The sequence below is a fragment of the Arvicola amphibius genome, chromosome 2 (assembly GCF_903992535.2).
Source record: "Arvicola amphibius chromosome 2, mArvAmp1.2, whole genome shotgun sequence".
Lineage (NCBI taxonomy): Eukaryota > Metazoa > Chordata > Mammalia > Rodentia > Cricetidae > Arvicola > Arvicola amphibius.
Genome location: NC_052048.2, coordinates 19,221,380 through 19,237,886, shown reverse-complemented (window position 1 = coordinate 19,237,886; position 16,507 = coordinate 19,221,380). Strand labels below are relative to the sequence as shown.

Here is a 16,507-nt window from a genome sequence, read left to right as displayed (position 1 = left end):
TGTGCATTTTGCTCGAAGTTAGGAAATCTGCCTCACTGGTCACATTCCCTCTTCTTTTTGTCCAGTTTTCTTGGCAGAAAGCTACTCAGAGAGTAACAAGGTAGGCATTTGCTGAAAGGACAAGAAAGGGAATCAGTGGTTTCTCACCCATCATCCATGGAAGTGCTTGAACTTTTGATGTCAAGAACTGACCAATCAGCCAATCTTGCTGTGATGTTTCACAATGATGACCCAAAGACTCACCCAAACTCACCACAGCAAAACTATTTTCAGCTCCCCAGGAGGTGAGGAGCCATAGCTGCAAATCACTCAGGAAGTTCTTATATTTGCTTTGAGGTCCTCTGTAGTGTATTAATATAATATTTAGAAAAAGTATACATTTAGGACTGAAATTACAAAACAAGTTGTATATGCTTTTTTAGTCCGGCTTTATAAACATCCTTATACTCTAAACAACCAAGAAGAATGTGAATATTTTTATTTAAAATATGTTATAGTTATGTCATATTCACCAGGACACTTCCGTGAAGACATCTCTCTTGTATAAAGTAGTCACTTAGACAGGGTCATATGCTCAGAAGAAACTTCAATATCTGACAATCGTATGCTGTCACTTCTCATCCAAGGTGAGTAAACTATGCCTGAACAAGGTGAAGGCTGCTGCTTTGTTTTCTTCTTAGTTATTTGTGAGAAGAATGTCTCTTGGTACTTTTAACTCAATGTGAGTACAGAAACGTGGTAGTGTACTGTGTAATGTCTCTGGCGAGTAACCACGACTAACTCTGCAAACTGACTTGAAAGTGTAAAATGATATTTTTTTATTTGTTAAAAAAAAAAACAACAGGATCAAGCTCCCAAAGTATAACTTAAAAACTACTAGAAGGCATATCAGAGGTCAAGTAAAATGTGGTTCTAAATTAGAAGGGCAAGCATTTCAACTGTGTCAAATACTTCCTTATCTGGATGGGAGGTAATAGGTGGCTGTTTCTAAAGGACCTTAAAAAAGCCCAGAAAAAGCTGATGAAAGAACAGCCTTAGTGAATTCTTAAAATATTCTATGGATGGGTTTAATCACGAAAAGGAACTTGGTTGCTTAATTAAAATGATATCAGAATATTAAGCTTCAGGAAGAAAAGTTCAGAGATAGGAGGAATTCCTTTTTGCTGGGTACATTTGTATTATTCTATTTACATATAAATTCTATTGAGGATGACAACTTTTACATCAGTAAAAGAATGGAATGTTAAAATACTTTATTAAAATACACACATTCATATACAAATTCATATATACATATATATACATATTCACATAAATGTACATGTATATTCAAATAAGACATATGAGTCAAACACTAAAATTGGAATATAATGTATTAAATTCTCCCCCATTGAACCAAATCACTTACACAAAAACTGATAAACATTGGTAAAAATTTTTATGTTTACCCTGTTTTCTATAAAAAGCCATTCTTTAGATTAATAAAATATTTAGTAATAACTATTTTCTGTAATATGAATGAAGACATTATATGGTCGTGATTAAACATATATATATATATATATATATACTATTGAACTATGTACGGTTTTGTATATATATGCACACCAATCCACACAAGGTAATGAATGTTTATGAAACTGGCAAGATCTGTGTAAATTTTCTGGATTTTACCAGTCTCAGTTTTCTAGTTTTTACTTGCATTCTAGCTATGTAAGATCAACAATGGGGAAATAAAATCCATAGTACAAGTGAATTCCATATATATATATATATACACATATATATGTATATATATATATATTAAAAGAAGCTAACAACATTTTTATAGTTTTGATATAAACATGAGCTAATATTATTTTCCCATCCTTCATTTTTCAAACCCTCTGTTAGCTCTCTTCCTAAAGTACAATTCTGTTATATTGTTTAATAAAAGACTTAGATGCACTGTTTCCAAATCAATGTTCATGGGAGTCATTCTTAATCAAAGTTTCATTTTTTACACTACAACCATCGTACTCAGATGTGTGTCCCCTGTTCTCGTCTTTCCCCAACAATTACACTTCAGAGTAAACTCTCACATGTAGATTAGTGAAAGCCTCAAGCAGAAAAACTCAATCCTAACAGAAAAAAATGAGCAAGGAAACTCAAGGAAGCACCATTGGGTTCATCTGCTTGCAATGCTGTGTCCTTGTTTATCAGCATCTCTTTGAGATGATTGTTACCATCCATTCTTAACTAAGCCAAGCCCCAGGGCTGAAAATGGAACCGTCAACCATGACGTTCAAGCCACCCAGAATTTCTTACCCACTGACCACAGGAAGTGTCTTTTTAAGCCACTCAGGTACACAGCTGAAGAAGGGAGTTTCTAGATGATTTGTGCATAGGAGTAAGCTTGTGTTTTTTTGTTCAAGGTACATGTCTTTTAAAAACAAGCAAACTAAACTCTAATATTGGAAGTTAAATGAAGGTCCTAAAATACAGAAAGAGAGAAGTGACTAGAAGGCTAAATTAACAGTGAATTCTAAAAATATTTGTTTCTTGGTTTGTAGGCAAAAGGGGAAATTAGAAAAAAGTCATGTGATTCACTAAAATTTATGATTAATAAAAGTGGATAGTAACATATTTTAAAAGATATATATATATTTCTGTTAAAATGAAATTGACTTAGTCATGAATAAAATATATTTACTCAACTTTCTTATTGTTTCCTGTTTGAACAAAGATATAAATAAATATATTAGTTGAGACTGTCTCTGAACTCTTGATTCTCCCACCTCCACTCTTCCTTTTCAGGAAACCTAAACAAAGATTGCTTTGCAAGCTGGGTGCACCGTGGGAAACACATCTCTTTAGAAGCAATGAAATGAAAACAAATCTCTCCTTTGAAATGCCTCGTGCCAAGACATTGTACAGTGCTAGGTGTACGTGCCTAGGCATGGAAAATACTCCACTACTCATATCTTCAGTGGGCATTAGATTCCTTGTCACACCTCTTTCCTCAAGTTTTAAAGATGTTATTAATGTTAGCATTTATTTTGAATTAGTTCTCTGAAATGACAGTGGATAAAAGAGTCGGGGGGCAGAGGGAGGAAAATGGAGCATTTGGAATAATACATACCTATCTGAAACAGATACAGTAAAACTCAATATCCCATTGAGCATCAGTTTGGGTGTTTCTGTAAGTTCTGAGAAGTGTTTTAGGTACACAGTTTATTTGTAATATATATAAGAGATTGGCATGGGGGGACTGTTAACACAGGGAGAAGAAGGCAGAACACAATTGAGATTGTCCTTTCTCTTAACCAGTTACTTGAAGTAGGTCCAGCGATGGTTAAGTGATTCTGAGAAGGGAGACAAATAACTGTGTCTACATTTTCTTGCCTTAAGGCCAGTGTTGCTGAACTATATTAAATTCTGAGATATGTCCATAAAGGTCAGCCTGATGATAATTAGTCAGCACTGTGAACTGCCATTTGTGGGAGCACCAAAGTTTCTAGCAGTTCTAAGAGAAAAAAAATAAAGACCAGATGTACAGAGGTCATTCAGACATTATTTGGCCAGAGTTTACCAAATATTTAATAGAGATGACTGGGGCAGATGAACTGTTTTGAGTGGGGGAAAGTAGGAGGGGTGCCATAGTGTGAAAACAATTTAGTTGTCTGTGTACAGAAAGGAAACAGACTCAAGTAGAGTTGGTAGTTTAGAAAGAATTAAAAGGAAGGTCAAAAATATGTGTCTTGGGAAAGAGGGAGGTAAGGAGTGAGGAAGAGAGAGAGGGAGAGAGGTGGGGGTCGCGAGAGCATAATGGTAGTGGATGCTGCTCTCATTCTTTCCGAGTTTGCCTGCTGTGAGTGGGTTAACACATCAGGGATCAGAAACACAGAACAAGAAGACATGAATATTCCAACCAGTCTCTACTAAAGGAGAGAAATGTCAGCCTAGGAAGTGCAAATACAGGTAGGGCTTGTGAGCTTTGGACTGGCTATTAAGCTTAAGTAGCCTTAGGCAAGTTAACACTATCTCTCTTAGGTTCCTCACTATCAAATTTGATATCTTCTTTATTAAGCCATCAAAAACAAATATTTTGGCACATAATATGTGCTTTAAAATTTGTTGAACACAAAATCAATAAGTATTTGTTATTATAAAGGTAGAAATTCTGTGTGGAATTTTATAATAATAAGCGAATTTGCCATTGGCTTTTACATCTTGCCTCTATATTCTAAACAGATTATTAGAGACAACTTTGATGTTCACACACTGAAAAAAGTTCCCTACCATCTCGTTTCGCTGTAGTGTTTTTTTTGACAAAGTCACAGAGAGAATTTCCTGTGCTCTGGTTCCTGCGTCACGTTAGAAGCTTGTGGCATTACTGCTCATCCTACTCTGCATCTGTGTACCTCCAACAGAGGATTCAAGAGCATCCCTGCAGCACACTATGTCCCTTCCTCTTTTAATGCTTAATGTCTCCTCCCTAGCTTCCTGCTGAGCTCTGAGATCCACATCATTCTTAAGCATAAACACATCTCCTCTGAATCAGCCTCGGAGCTTCACTTCTCATGGCAGGTACGTGTGCCCCTGTCATAGCAATGATAAAATATTAACCGGAAATGATGACTCACAGATTGAATAATTTCAGAGCGGGCTTTAATAAAAATAAAACAGACAGTACATAATCAGCATTGGATATTTTTAGACTTTCTATGCTTTAACGTTTTCTGCATGCACTGTTTTCTTGATTCCACATTTTGGAATTTAAACATGACTTTATGAAGCTAAACCTTTGGCAAACTTTTTCTGAGTTAGGGTGTGGTTTTTGTTAAATTCAGAGTGAAACTGAAATTAAGTTGTTTAACTCATCAGCATCATGTTTCTATTACGGGAATAAAGAATGCCAAGTTTAAGGACACAACCCTTACAAATTTAAAAATTTGCTTTCTGTGTTGTGGCCTCTTCATCGAAACCTTGTACTGTTGTTAGTGGCAGTAGTATTTTTGACAATAATCTAATGTTAATAGGGAGTCATCTAATATGTAAATGTTTCAGGCAATAAGCAAGTGGCTTTGGATATGAGTTATGGTATTGTTGAGAAAGCAGAAAGTAAAAGGTTAGTTTTGTATCATAAGTCAGAGTGCTGTGAACTGAACTCAGATCCTCAATTCATACATCAGTGTGGAACCTCTCACCACACCAGAGTGTTTTCCTGTAGACCTCTGCGAGTCACTAGTCTGAGTGTGGTCTGCATTCAGACTTGCAGAGAACACATTCAGTGATGGTATTCTCCTGACAAGGAGGGAATTTGATAAATGACAGACTCTGATCTTGACACTATTCTGTTAGATTTTTGTCAGGCACTTATTAGCTTTATAACATAAAAAAATAACATTGTGAGCAATCCTTATTTTTCTCATCTCTCTAAAGCAGAATTTTAAAATCCATGATATTGCTGATAGGTAAAGAATTGTCTATTTAGCAAGCCCATTAAGTACCATGACTGCTAGTTGACCTATTCTTACTGTAGAGAGAAATTTCACTGCGATTTAAAGAGTCAGCGGTAAATGATTCTAATGAGGCAGAAAATGCATACGAATAACTTCATCACAGAATAAAGTACATCACATCAAAAGATTGCTATTGGGTGGAGTTCTGGAGCAACATTTTCATTCCCCAGTGTTTCACTGGAGAGACATCAGTGCTATCATAAAAAGGATTTGGGTTCTTTCTTTTCTTAAAAACTTCATTTTCTATGTTTGTACTTTAATCCGTTAGTTATTAATCTATATGTTTGTTATTTTGCTATAGTTTCTAGGATCAATCTGTGGAGGTTGATGTCTGTGATCTTTGGAATAAAATGCCTTTTGTTGATGGTTACTTTGGGTGTTTTGATGAAAAACTGTAAGTATTTCTATGCAAATCTATAAAAAACCCAAAATTGTAATGAACAAATTTAGTAATGAATATTTAATTTTTAATGTATAATATTTTATTTTATAAATCATGTCAAACTAGTCTTTAATCATGTCTTACAGCATTTACTATAGAGAGTATTCAACCAACACCTTCTGTTGAAGAAGGTAGGTTCCATTTATTTTCACAAATATAATTAATAGAGGATAAGGCAGAGTGGTTCACTCTCATATACAATAAGCATGGTTGCACTCAGTAAAACTGTCTCATTGTATTGTGCTGCAGTCTAAGGAAAACAAAAATACATTGAATTGTGTGTGTTAGTGTACTTAAGAAGTACTTTAAGCACTACATAAATAAGATATTCAATTTTTCCTCAAAGTTTTAGAAGTTTTGATCTGTAGTCAGCTGGGCTTGTCAGTCTTGTAACTAGGCCAAGACAGTGCATCATGGTGGAAGCATGTTTGAGTGCAGAGCTTTTCATGTAATGGCTAGAAACCAAAGAGAGGAAGATGAATAGGAGGGCTTTCATTCTCCATTCAAAGCCTATTAATGTACTCTGAAAAAGAACTACTATATTCTACATCTAAAGGGCTGTATGACTGTCTCATTGCACCAAGTTGGGTATCAGTTTTCTCATGGATGGGTTCTGGGGAAGATTCCAGGTATAACGTCTAGCAAAACATCTTTGTAAATTTCACGAAAAGAGAAGATACAATGAAATGGCAGATACATGTTTCTTAAGGAGTGCTCATGAATAATTAATAAACAGAATTAAACAACAATAAACATTTTAGACAAATCTCATTTTTGTTTGCCAGTAACCTTTCCTTTTGTATTCTTTTCTCTCTTCAACTTCTGTGATTCAGAACACAGTGTAGGCATCTCTGTAATTATAAACATTACTTACCCTCAAGAAATAGCCCACAACTCTATTTTATTTTTTATTTTTTTTATTTTTTATTTTTATTTTTTTCGAGACAGGGTTTCTCTGCGGCTTTAGAGCCTGTCCTGGAGCTAGCTCTTGTAGACCAGGCTGGTCTCGAACTCACAGAGATCCGCCTGCCTCTGCCTCCCGAGTGCTGGGATTAAAGGCGTGCGCCACCACCGCCCGGCCCACAACTCTATTTTAATACTCTTTTTCAAATGCTTTTCAAGTTTGTAACTTTCTGACCATACAGTTAACTTCTCTTATTTGAATTTAGTATGATTTATGTGGTGAAGATTCAAGTGCTTACTATGTGTCATGATGTTTATTACAAAGAAAGAGAGATGCTGAGGACACACTGTCAGCCATAATCTTTCCATCAGTCTTCAAGCTATTTGGTTTATTTATCCTTATTTTTTTGAACACAAGAATTCTTTCAAAGTACTGTATCCTTCTCTGACTTAGGGAATTGGTAGGGGACTCCCCTGTAAGTCAGTTTCGTTTTATTAGTTCTTTTTTTTTTTCCCTCATGGTTTATTTTTTTATATTTAAAAATTTCCATCTCCTTCCCTCCTCCTCCCCCCTCCCTCCCCTCCTCCTCCCCCTTCCCTCCCCTCCTTCTCCCCCTTCCCTCCCCTCCCCTCCACCCATACCTCCCCTCCCTCCCTCTTAAGGCCAAGGAGCCATCAGGGTTCCCTACTCTATGCTATGACCAAGGTCCTCCCAACTCCCCCGAGGTCCAGGAAGGTGATCGACCAAGCTGAGAAGGCTCCCACAGAGCCCGTCCATGCAGAAGAATCAGAGCCCAGAGCCATTGTCCTTTGCTTCTCAGTCAGCCCCCGCTGTTGGCCACATTCAGAGAGTCCGGTTTGGTCGCATGATCCATCAGTCCCATTCCAACTGGAGTTGGTGATCTCCCATTAGTTCTGTCCCACCGTCCACATGAGTGAACGCACCCCTCACGTTCCTGACTTTCTCTCTCATGTTCTCGCTCCTTCTGCTCCTCATCAGGACCTTGGGAGCTCAGTCCAGTGCTCCAATGTGGGGCTCAGTCATTTTCCCCATCTATCGCCAGATGGAGGTTCCCTCACGGTCCTGACTTTCTTTCTCATGTTCTCTCTCCTTCTGCTCCTCATCAGGACCTTGGGAGCTCAGTCTGGTGCTCCAATGTGGGGCTCTGTCATTTTCTTCATCTATCGTCAGGTGGAGGTTCTATGGTGATATGCAAGAAATTCATCAGTATGGCTATAGGAACTGGCCTTTTCAGGCTCCCTCTCCTCAGCTGCCCAAGGAACTAACTGGGGGCGTCTCCCTGGAAACCTGGGAACCACTCTAGGGTCAAGTCTCTTGACAACCCTCAGGTGGCTCCTTAAATTAAGATATATGCTTCCCTGCTCCCATATCCACCCTTCCTATATCCCAAGCACCCCATTCCTCCGAGCTCCCCCCATTCTCCCCTTCACAATTTTCTCTCCCCATCTTCCCTTGGCCCAGTCTTGCCCAACCCTCAAGTTCCCAATTTTGCCTGGCGATCGTGTCTACTTCCAATATCCAGGAGGATTACTATATCTTTTTTTGGGAGTTCACCTTCTTATTATCTTCTCAAGGATCCCAAACTTATAGGCTCGATGTCCTTTAATTATGGCTAGAAACCGATTATGAGTGAGTACATCCCATGTTCATCTTTTTGGGTCTGGGTTACCTCACTCAGAATAGTGTTTTCTATTTCCATCCATTTGCCTGCAAAATTCAAGATGTCATTGTTTTTTACCGCTGAGTAGTATTCTAGCATGTATATATTCTATGTTCACTACAGTGCTTAGCTGTGGGTACCTCCTCAAAGTCATCTTCTGACTACCACTCCATCCTGTTCTCTGCTACCTGCTGGATTTCCTTTTCCTTCTCATCTAATTATCTTTAAACATAATGAGGGATGGAAAATTATTTAATTTTGAATATACCTTTAGAATGTCCTCTCCATGAAACAGAGTATTTGGATTAATAGTCCCAAAATATGGTGTGTATAACATATTCTAAAGGAGTATTTGAAGAAAAAATGAATAGTTAGCAAATATTTTTTGAGTATCAAGTAGCATCAAAGAAGTTGGAATCTGTAATGATGTGTTTTGTCTTTTAGTTTCTGAATGCTGTGCGTGCCTAGAAAAGTGGGTTGGATATCAATGTAACTGTTACTTCATTTCCAAAGAAGAAAAATCTTGGGAAGAGAGCAGAGATTTCTGTGCTGCTAAGAATTCCAGTCTTCTTCATCTCAAAACTAGAAATGAAATGGCATGTACTTCACTCTTGTTTCTTACATTCTTTCTTACCTATGAAAGTGTGCTGCTTAGCTAAGCTGAGCACTCTGATGGAAGTCTTTATCACCAAGTAGACTGTGATGGTTTTTGAGATCCTCAGTTTGATATATCTTGAAATATTCTTAGAAAGTCTACAAAAATAAGCTTCAAATATTTGTAGTATGGGGTAATTTTTGAATAAATTAGGAGCTAATGTGCAGCTCCCCAAACTTTTCTAGAATTAGTAGTCTTTTAACTTTCTAGAATTAGTAGGCTTTTAACTATCCCAAGAGAACCACCAGAAAAACTTTTAATTATTATTTATTGGAACAAAATACTCAATCTCTTTCATGTGTTATATGACTTTTTGCCATCTTTCTGGAATGTAATGTAGAACCCACAGTGGATCATATGAACATAAAATCACTTAGGTTATGATTGTTGTTATTGTGTGTTTCATAGAGGGATAAACCTAGGTAAAAACACATGCCAAACAAATACTCTACCACTGTGCTATATTCCCAACCTGGATGTAGTGGTTAGGGTCTTGGACTTTCCACAGGGCAGGGTGCCTTGCCCTCTCTTAACATTGAAGGGGCATGGGGAGCAGGGTGTGTAGAAGGAGTGGAAGGGGAGTGGGAGGAGAGGAGGAAGTGGGAATTTGGATTGGCATTTTTTTAAAGTAATAAAATAATATTAAAAAAATGTTTTACTGTGTGTTTGAGACAGAGGGACATATCTCTGGCTTACCTTTAAACTCTCAAACAAAGTGAAACTCTGCTTCAGTCTCCTGAGCACCAGGGATTACAGGCCTGAATCACCTGGTTCCTCTTGGAAATCACTTAATTCTTATGAAGAAATTCTCACACTCTCCATGGTCTGCTCAGATTAAAGAGGTTATAAGTATGAGGGTTATCTCTCAAGATGTTCTCATTGGGGTAGCATTTGATCATCGATCTTACTAAAGCAGGTTGATGCACCATGGAGTTTCATGCTCTTTATGACAATTTTCAAGTTTTAAGAAGCAAGATTTTGTAGTTTTTTTCCACATGAGTCATTTACCACAAAGGTAAATAAAAATTTTAAAACATGTGACTATGTCTTCCAAATCAGAAGTTCAAAAAGATTTTAATTTGAGTTTTTTTTTTTTTTTTTTCTGAATGCCTTTTAAAATGGGTGTTGATCTCAGAGTACATTCGGATTTGGTTATCTTGTTCTTTCTTCCTCTAAGCAGAATTTTATGATCTCCAGTCAAACCTATTTCTGGATTGGAATGCATTATTATGAAGAACGGAATGCCTGGTTATGGGAGGATGGCTCAAGCCCTTCAAAAGATCTGTAAGTTTCTGGTTATTGAAGAAGGTTTTGGGGGCATATTTTTATGGATATATTTTAGCTATGAGTACTGAAAACTCACTGCCAGGTACTTAGAAGTTCAAATATGTTGTGCAGAGCCTGAGAATATACAAAAAAACGCCAAAGGACAAACAGGACTGCTCTACCCATAACATTCAAATTCATGTTCAGGTAACATGAAAGTTGTATATCTGAGACCCTAAGAAAATTTTCTTTGCTGTCTTTTCCTTGCTGTAAGATAATAGAAAACACCGATGTATCTATGCTTGCAATAGAAAACACCGGATGTATCTATGCGTGCTCAGGTGGTCTCAGATACAGGCATGCCCAGAGATCACAGAGGGTTCACTTTTGCTCTTCTAATGGATTCCACTATTTTTCTTATCATCTTCAAATATTCAACAACTATTTTCTGTAACAGTATTTTTTTGGATCTCATTTTCATTCACAAGCATGAAATCTAAAGACTTATAGAGTGACTAAGTTTATGCTCTTTCCTCGTAGCTTAGGTCAACTCATAGATTTTCTCTTGTGCCGTGTAATCTTATTGCAGTTTTCCTTCTCTCATCTCCTCCCAGATACTTGCCCCCTCTCAAAAAAAATCTATACGATCCACACTTAAGAGCAGACCTAATTAATGCCTAGCAGTAGTTGACCAACACGAAACAACACAAAATGAGTTCAGTGGTAGAGAAATTTTGTTGCTGTTGTTTGTTTGTTTCATAATGTCTTGTCAGGGTACTTTTTTCTAACCTTTCAATTTTTTTGTATATATTTTATTTCCCACCTGATTTTTTTTCTGGGTTTTCTGTATGTGCTAATGTGTGTCTCAGCATCTATATATGCCTCTTCTGCTTTTGCTTTGGTTCTTTTTCTTTTTGTCATACTTCTTAACCAAATAGGGAAGATCAACACATTACCAAAAAACCATTTCTGGCCAGACATGGTGGTACACACCTTTAATGCCAGCACTAGACAGACAGAGGCAGGTATACATGTTTGAGTTCCAGGCTGGCCTGTTCTGTGAGTTCCAGGTCAGCTAAGGCTATATCCCAAGGCCTTGTCTCAAAACAAAACAAAACAAAACAAAACAAAACAAAACAAAACAGACAAATAAAAAAGCAACCCAGGTATTTGTGACAGAGGTGAAATGGCAACAAGGAAACAAATAGCAAAACCACACCTAGAATCCATTCTCTGGGCTTAGTGCTAGTGGCCAGTGAGGAATCAACTGAGTTTTATGCAGTGTTGTACACTGAGTTTTATGCAGAGCTGTGAAAGTTTGCTGTAAGGCAACAAAACAATATTAAATACACAAAACCCCAATTCACTTGGTTAGTAAGTATCTCAAGCAAATGTTATCGCACATTCTGACCTGATAAAAATAACCTTAAACATCCTTACTGTTTTTCAAATGTTAACTTTTTTCTTCATTACAGATTTCCAGAGTTCTCATATAACAAGACAAAGAATTGCATTGCATATATCCCAAGCAAAACCATTTTCATCGAACCCTGTAAAAATAAAAACCATTTCATCTGTAAGCAACTGCTTATTTAAATAATTCTTAAGGCAAAGGGTATAGACAAGAGAGGTCCAGGATTAGTTCAACATTACTTAACTCTCACAATATTACTACCTTTTCATCTTGAGTTGGTAGAATGTTTCTGCATGCTGTCATTTTCATACATTTAAACCCAAGTATTTTATGCTTATTGGATTTTTCACACCTGTGCATAAAATTAGGATGAATCATGGTAGAGAGTTTTTATAAATATTTTGATTTAATACATGCTCAATATGCACTATAATTTAATCCACATTCTTGTAACGTTTTCTTGGAAACAGAATAAAATTTATTCCAAACCAAGTCATATGTATCCATGTGGTTTTAGTGTTTATATTGGAACTGAACTGAACCTGGAGATGAGTTTGAGAGATACAATCAATTCATGACAGTAATTCTAGTCAACCATGAGCCTGGGAGTGGGTCTTTTCACGTCCTATCTTCTTCTTCATAAGTTCTTCATATTTTAAGGTTTTTATTATAGAAGTCTTATATATACTTAGGTTTATTTCTATTTTTGTTTTTCAAACTATTGTTAATAGGTTTGTTTTTCTGATTTCCCAAGAAATCACAATTTATTTATGAATATTTAGAAAAGCTACTGAATCTTTTTTTGATTTTGTGTCCTGTTGAATGTTGGAGCTATTTCTTACATTCAAGAATTTTCTGATGATATTATTAGTGTCTTTTAAGAACAGAAGCATGACATCTGCAAATGAACATGATTTGACTTATTTCTTTCCTAAGCACAAATCTTTTATTTATTTTTATTGACCTCTCTCTAAGACTTCAAGCACTACATTAAGTAGCAGAGACACTTGTCCCATCCCTGATGTTAGAGGAAACGATGTCAATTTGTCTCCACTTACTGTTATTTTGGCTGTAGGTTTGTCATGTATTAAGCCATGTATTATACTGACGTGTCCTCCTGATATTTCTGATTTATCAAAGGTTTGAACTGCCATAAGAAGCTGAACTTTGTCAAAAGGCCTTTTCTGCATCTATACCATTAATAATAAATAACCTGCAAAATTATAGACAATTTGATTTTTGTATGTGCTCTGAAAGTTGAGTATGTTTTGTGACAAATGACAAGATCTGCACCAATGCTGCACTGGGAAATTTCCTTCCATGTTACATCCAGGTTGATAAGTATGGCCAAAGCAACTGAGCAGAAGGAGAGTTTGTCACTTCTTAGGCAAGACCATCAGACAGCACTAGACACTTTCCTATCACCTTGGTTGATCTGGGAGAACCTAGATAGAGCACCATTAGCAGCTCTGCTGAGCAGACTGTGTAAGGCATAAAGACTTAAGGGCAGTCTGTAAGCATTGATGTCTGCTTTCATCATCTATGTAACGAGCAAGCCTTCTTTGCAAGGACTCTGTAGCCCAAATCAAACTTTCAAATGACCCTAGCCCAGTCAGGGTCTTGGTGACAATTTCATGCCTTGGTCACTTCCAGTAGGACTAGGAAAATGGGTCAGATATTAATTCCCTTCACATCTCATTAGCATGTTTCTGGTGGTGTCAGCCAAATATAACTTATCTAAAATAAGTGGCTATAAATATACAAATAGGAAAATCAAAGTATCTGTATACCACCAATCACATCTAAACAACCATCTAAGTCAGTCATAAACCTAAAATCAGCAGTCATACTTCAGTAAGTTAGCAAATTAATGAAATTATATGAACCAAATCAAATAATAGAGACTTACACAAATAGTAACTAGTTAAGGAGATATAATAGATGTAAAGCTACATTTACAACATGAATAGGACAAAAATATTTAGAAGTAAATTCAAAAAAGCTATTAGAAACTTATGCAAAAACCTTACTGAAAGATGGAAAAGTAGACAAGAATATAATGATATTTATTTTTTGAACATTTTCATTAATTTTATTTTAAAGAAATGAACCATTCTCAATAGAAACTTAGTGACATATTGATGGAGATTAGCAATTTGACATGGATAATATGTAAAAATAACCACAGAACAGCATGGGTGGGAGAGAGGTGCCCTCTCCACTCCTGCCCATCAACACCCGAGGCATGAGGAATATCTGGCTCTGAGGTCATAGAAATGAGAGAGCTGCCTTGAACCCCCACGAGCTGCAGCACAAGGGAAAGCAGGACCTGCACATGGACAGCAAGAGACCCAACCCTGTTGGAGGAGGTATGTGTGAACTAGCCAGTTGTGAGTATGGGAGATCTATTCCCATTACTTATCTGTCATGTGGTGGCATGGGCTGGAAGGAGATGCTCTCCCCCATCATCTAATTCCCTAATCCACTAACATCCATCTACCCATCAACTCTGAGACAGATGGGAGAACTGGCCCTGAGATCATGAAAAGGGGAAGGGCTGTTCTTGCCTCTCATCAGATGCACCACTTGGGAGAGTGACCCCTACACCATGCCTGGGCAATACAGTAGAGCTGACCCTGAAAAAGTAGGTGTGGGAGAACTGTAGGCAGGAGAGAGCGCTGCTTGTTTGTTGTTGGCCACTTAGCCCCAAAATAATTACATAGAAACTGTCTTATTTAAATCAATGCTTGGTCCAGTGGCTTTAGCTTCTTATTGGCTAATTCTTTTTTTTTTTATTTTTTTTCTCATGGTTTATTTTTTTTTCTTTTTTTTCCTCATGGTTTATTTTTTTTATATTTAAAAATTTCCATCTCCTCCCCTCCTCCTCCTCCCTCCCTTCCCTCCTCCTTCCCCTTCCCTCCCCTCCTCCTCCCCTTTCCCTCCCCTCCCCTCCACCCATACCTCCCCTCCCTCCCTCTCAAGGCCAAGGAGCCATCAGGGTTCCCCACTCTATGCTAAGACCAAGGTCCTCCCAACTCCCCCCAGGTCCAGGAAGGTGATCGACCAAGCTGAGAAGGCTCCCACAGAGCCCGTCCATGCAGAAGAATCAGAGCCCAGAGCCATTGTCCTTTGCTTCTCAGTCAGCCCCCGCTGTTGGCCACATTCAGAGAGACGGGTTTGGTCGCATGATCCATCAGTCCCATTCCAACTGGAGTTGGTGATCTCCCATTAGTTCTGTCCCACTGTCTCCATGAGTGAACGCACCCCTCTCGTTCCTGACTTTCTCCCTCATGTTCTCGCTCCTTCTGCTCCTCATCAGGACCTTGGGAGCTCAGTCCAGTGCTCCAATGTGGGGCTCAGTCATTTTCCCCATCTATCGCCAGCTGGAGGTTCCCTCATGGTCCTGACTTTCTTTCTCATGTTCTCTCTCCTTCTGCTCCTCATCAGGACCTTGGGAGCTCAGTCCGGTGCTCCAATGTGGGGCTCTGTCATTTTCTTCATCTATCATCAGGTGGAGGTTCTATGGTGATATGCAAGAAATTCATCAGTATGGCTATAGGAACTGGCCTTTTCAGGCTCCCTCTCCTCAGCTGCCCAAGGAACTAACCTGGGGGCGTCTCCCTGGAAACCTGGGAACCCCTCTAGGGTCAAGTCTCTTGACAACCCTCAGGTAGCTCCTTAAATTAAGATATATGCTTCCCTGCTCCCATATCCACCCTTCCTATATCCCAAGCACCCCATTCCTCCGAGCTCCCCCCGTTCTCCCCTTCACACTTTTCTCTCCCCATCTTCTCTTGGCCCAGTCTTGCCCAACCCTCAAGTTCCCAATTTTGCCTGGCGATCGTGTCTACTTCCAATATCCAGGAGGATTATTATATCTTTTTTTGGGAGTTCACCTTCTTATTATCTTCTCAAGGATCCCAAATTTATAGGCTCGATGTCCTTTAATTATGGCTAGAAACCGATTATGAGTGAGTACATCCCTTGTTCATCTTTTTGGGTCTGGAAACAGCTTGGTATTGGCATAAAAACAGAGAAGTTGACCAATGGAATCGTATAGGAGACCTGGATCTTAAACCACAAACCTATGAACACCTGATTTTTGATAAAGGAGCCAAACGTACACAATGGAAGAAAGAGGGCATCTTCAACAAATGGTGCTGGCATAACTGGATGTCAACCTGTAGAAGAATGAAAGTAGATCCATATCTATCACCATGCACAAAACTCAAGTCCAAATAGATTAAAGACATCAATATTAATCTGAACACATTGAGCTTGATAGAGGAGAAAGTGGGAAGTACTCTACAACAAATGGGCACAGGGAACCATTTCCTATGCATAACCCCAGCTGCACAGACTTTAAGGGCAACATTGAATAAATGGGACCTCCTGAAGTTGAGCAGCTTCTGTAAAGCAAAGGACATTGTCACTAAGACACAAAGGCAGCCTACTGACTGGGAAAAGATCTTCACCAACCCTGCAACTGACAAAGGTCTGATCTCTAAAATATATAAGGAACTCAAGAGACTAGACGGTAAAATGCCAATTAACCCAATTAAAAAATGGGGCGCTGAACTGAACAGAGAATTCTCAACAGAAGAAGTTCGAATGGCCAAAAGACACTTAAGGTCATGCTCA

General features: G+C 38.1%; 1 protein-coding gene across 1 annotated transcript; it reads left to right on the top strand.

The window, feature by feature from the left end:
• Positions 1 to 293: 293 nt before the first annotated feature.
• LOC119807759 (natural killer cells antigen CD94-like) lies at positions 294 to 12,358 on the top strand. Its single transcript, XM_038319882.1, has 7 exons — positions 294 to 626; positions 4,482 to 4,569; positions 5,806 to 5,898; positions 6,033 to 6,077; positions 8,976 to 9,127; positions 10,367 to 10,470; positions 11,928 to 12,358. Exons 2-7 carry the CDS (start codon positions 4,563 to 4,565, stop codon positions 12,046 to 12,048), a joined length of 522 nt encoding a protein of 173 aa, XP_038175810.1. The 5' UTR covers positions 294 to 626; positions 4,482 to 4,562; the 3' UTR covers positions 12,049 to 12,358.
• Positions 12,359 to 16,507: the final 4,149 nt, after the last annotated feature.

Excerpts from the sequence above, each read along its gene's own strand:
- LOC119807759 (XM_038319882.1), top strand. Across the intron at positions 6,078-8,975 it reads AACACCTTCTGTTGAAGAAG|TTTCTGAATGCTGTGCGTGC; the intron begins GTAGGTTCCATT and ends TTTGTCTTTTAG. Across the intron at positions 9,128-10,366 it reads TCAAAACTAGAAATGAAATG|AATTTTATGATCTCCAGTCA; the intron begins GCATGTACTTCA and ends TCCTCTAAGCAG.